Source organism: Selaginella moellendorffii, unplaced genomic scaffold, assembly GCF_000143415.4.
Source record: "Selaginella moellendorffii unplaced genomic scaffold, v1.0 SELMOscaffold_8, whole genome shotgun sequence".
Taxonomy (NCBI): Eukaryota; Viridiplantae; Streptophyta; class Lycopodiopsida; order Selaginellales; family Selaginellaceae; genus Selaginella; species Selaginella moellendorffii.
This window is the reverse complement of record NW_003314269.1, coordinates 1375210-1378423: the sequence shown is the minus strand read 5'-3', so window position 1 is coordinate 1378423 and position 3214 is coordinate 1375210. Positions and strand designations below refer to the sequence as shown.

The 3214-nt window shown below is 49.0% G+C and overlaps 1 protein-coding gene across 1 annotated transcript; it reads right to left on the bottom strand.

Annotated features, from left to right (window-relative positions):
• Positions 1-209: 209 nt before the first annotated feature.
• On the bottom strand, positions 210-2346 carry LOC112345287 (pentatricopeptide repeat-containing protein At1g09900-like). The gene is made up of 2 exons (XM_024671685.1): positions 2316-2346; positions 210-2268 (listed from the first exon to the last, which is right to left on the bottom strand). The coding sequence occupies exons 1-2, from the start codon at positions 2321-2323 to the stop codon at positions 420-422; spliced, it is 1857 nt and encodes a 618-aa protein (XP_024527453.1). The 5' UTR covers positions 2324-2346; the 3' UTR covers positions 210-419.
• Positions 2347-3214: the final 868 nt, after the last annotated feature.

The following is a 3214-nucleotide window of genomic DNA, read 5'->3' as shown; positions in this document are numbered from 1 at the left end:
GAAGGGACTTCTCCAGGATCTACAAATCAACACGGGCGTGGTCAAGCTATTGTGTGACAACCAGTCTGCAATAGCTTTGACCAAGAACTCCAGGTTCCACTCTCGTACTAAACACATTGAGCTGCGCTTCCATTTCATACGAGAGCAGATCCAGAGAGGAATGATCGAGCTGGAGTTCTGCCCGACAAACTCCATGCTAGCGGACGTGCTAACAAAACCACTTCCTCGTGTTAAACATGAAGTCTTCACGAAGGCACTTGGGCTGACCTTAGACGTTGGCCTTGAGGAGGAGTGTGGGAGTGAACAAGACCACGTCAGCACACAGCCACGTGAGCGATCCAGACGCCGCCACGGATCGTCACGATAAACCCATACATTTAACCATGTATCAACCGTCATAATAATAACACAACACCGTTTCATAATACCACAGCGTCGAGCAGAAGCACGGCTCTTTCCAGCTCCATCTTCAAGCAGAGGCCGTGAATGAGAGCCCGGTACGTGATCGCGTTGGGAGGAGTACTGTCACTCGCGAGCATCACCCCGAAGAGCCTGTGAGCCTGGTCGAGTCTCCCGGCCTTGCAAAGAGCGCTCATCACAGTGTTGTAAGTGTAAACGTTGGGAGCTAGCTTCCGGTCGAGCAACCTCTGGAAGAGCTCCACACACTCGTCGGTCCTGGCATTCCTGGCGGGCCACTTGAGAAGAATCGTGTAAGTGATGGCATTGGGATCACAGCCTCTGGATACCATCTCCTGGATCAGTGTAACAGCGCGGTGGTACCGGTTGTCTTCTACAAGCCCATTGACCAGCGAGTTGAAAGTTACGACGTCGGGAAGAACACCATCTTGGTTCATCCGTGGTAGCAGCTTGTACGCAAATCTCCACAGCCCGTGCCGGCTCAAGCCTTCGAAGAGGATGTTATACGTGTAGATGTCCGGCGAAGGCCCTGTTCTCGCCATCCTCGTGAACACTTTGATGCCCCGCTTGAGTCTCCTTGCCTTGAGAAATCCCAGAACAAGGCTGTTGTAAGTGACGACGCTAGTGCAATGCTTCGCGTCTGCTTCCTTGGCAATCTCCACGGCCTCGTCCACTCGTCCAGTTTTGCTGAGCTCCTCGATCACTGGATCGTAAATCCTGGCATCTGGAACGCAGTTTCTCGAGATCATACGCTCCACCAGCACTTTCGCCTTGTCCACCATCCCGGACTTGCACAGGCTATGGATGATTAGGCTGTACGTGTCTTTGTCCGCCTCGAGCCCGACGCTCTCCATCTGCTCCAGCAGCTCGAGAGCTTCGGCTGTGTTTCTCGGATTCTTGCAAACAGCGCTGAGAAAGCTGTTGCAAGTGTGGAGCCTCACGGAGGACGAGCCATGCCTGAGTGCCATTGCTAGAATCAGCTCGCGAGCTCGATCCACCCGACCGCGATCCAAAAGACTGTCAACCAGCGAGTTCACGTCCTCGGACTCGCAGCCGAGCTTGAGAGCCAAGCCACAGGCCTCGTCGATTCTATCCGACTGATACAACCCTTGGACTAGACTGCGAAAACACTCGGCACCACCGGCCTCCACGCATTCCTCCTCGGACAACTCCTTGAAACTTTCCAGTGCCTTGTCGAGATCTTCGTCGAGAACCCGAGAGATGCGAAGAACCAAGTCGAGCTTGACTTCGGTTCCTCTCACTTCTCGTAGGATCTCGTAGACGTCGTTGTTCCTCTTGGCAGCCGTGAGCGCAGCGACAAGAATCGAGTACGTAGAGACACTGGCTCGCAAGGAGAATGAGTTCTTGGCTTCTCTAAAAAACTCTAGAGCACCATCTACGTTGCCGGCCTTGCAAAGTCCTCGCAAGCAGCCATTTAGATCCTGGATGGACAGCGTCGATCCATTCTCGGCCATGTCCTTGAGAAGCTCGATGGTCGCTCGGAGATTCCCCTGTTCGCTATACTTCACAGCGAGAGCTGGGAATGCCTGTTTCTTCCACAGCTGGAACAGGGCCTTGGATTCCTCACGCCTGTTCATCCTGTTCATGGTCTCGGTCATGAGCCTGATTGTGTAGCCCGTGTGCTTGAATCGCGACTGCCCCGAAGTGATCCAGTCGAAGAATGCGAGCGCCTTGTCCGAGTCGTGGAGCGCCAAGACTACCTCGTTGTAGACTCGATAATTGACGGGCATGGATTTCTTGGCGAGGATCTCGGGGGAAGCCAGGCATTCGAGAATGGCCGTGGCCTCGGTGGAGAGGTTCGTCATCGCTGGAAGGATTGAATCCTTGGCACTGCCATGAAGAATCCTTACCCCAAATTTGGCCACAGTTGCTCTCACCTGGCCATTGCTCCACATTCTCCATGCTCGTCTAGCGATTTTAGGGCTTTTAGAAATGTGATGTTAAATTCAAGAATTTGGCACCTTATAAAAGTAAAGTGGTTAATATTTTTATTATTATTATTTTATTAATAAGTATTAATTTGTCCAGCTAATGCTAAGTAGTTTGGCAAAGACCTGACAAAACCTACACACAACTCACAATTTCTTTGTTGATCCTTAGTTGCATAGGAGTTACTCTTCTTCACTCTAACCTATCTAAAAAACTTCTTGACTTTTCTAACACAGCCATTACCTCACATCATAACACTTGCATACTCATAAGACTTCACATAAAAAACCAATGGCCAGAAGAGGAGGCAGCAATCCATTGTTTTATGATGATGAAAAAATCAGAGAAGAAACGATGGGTTTGCCATCCACTACCACATAATTCAGTTGCAATGACCATCAAGCTTGTGATGCCACAACCTAGAGAGAAACATCCTGCTTCACCCTTTGCTAGCCTTTTTGACAAACTTGAATTTATCTCTATAAGTAGAGGTATGTAATTGCACATAGACTCTTATATGTTGTCAACTTCTCTGATTTTCCACTTCTTCCACCTCTTCTAGGATTGTGATGATATTTGTGAGCTCTGAGGTGGCTACAGCCATAAGGCTGTCAATGTTGACTGCTCCTAGGAATTAGAAATGGAAAAGAGTTTGGAAACTAAGAAACATGACTTGGAATGGAAAAAACACTATAACCGATTAAAAGAGTTCACAAACTATGACTTAGAATGGAAAAAAACTGTAACTAATTAAATCCCGATGTTCATTCTGGCCTCAATAGCTCATCTCTTTAGCCAATCTAACTGGATAGACCAGGTTAGTGTTTGTTAAATTATTGGACCCTCT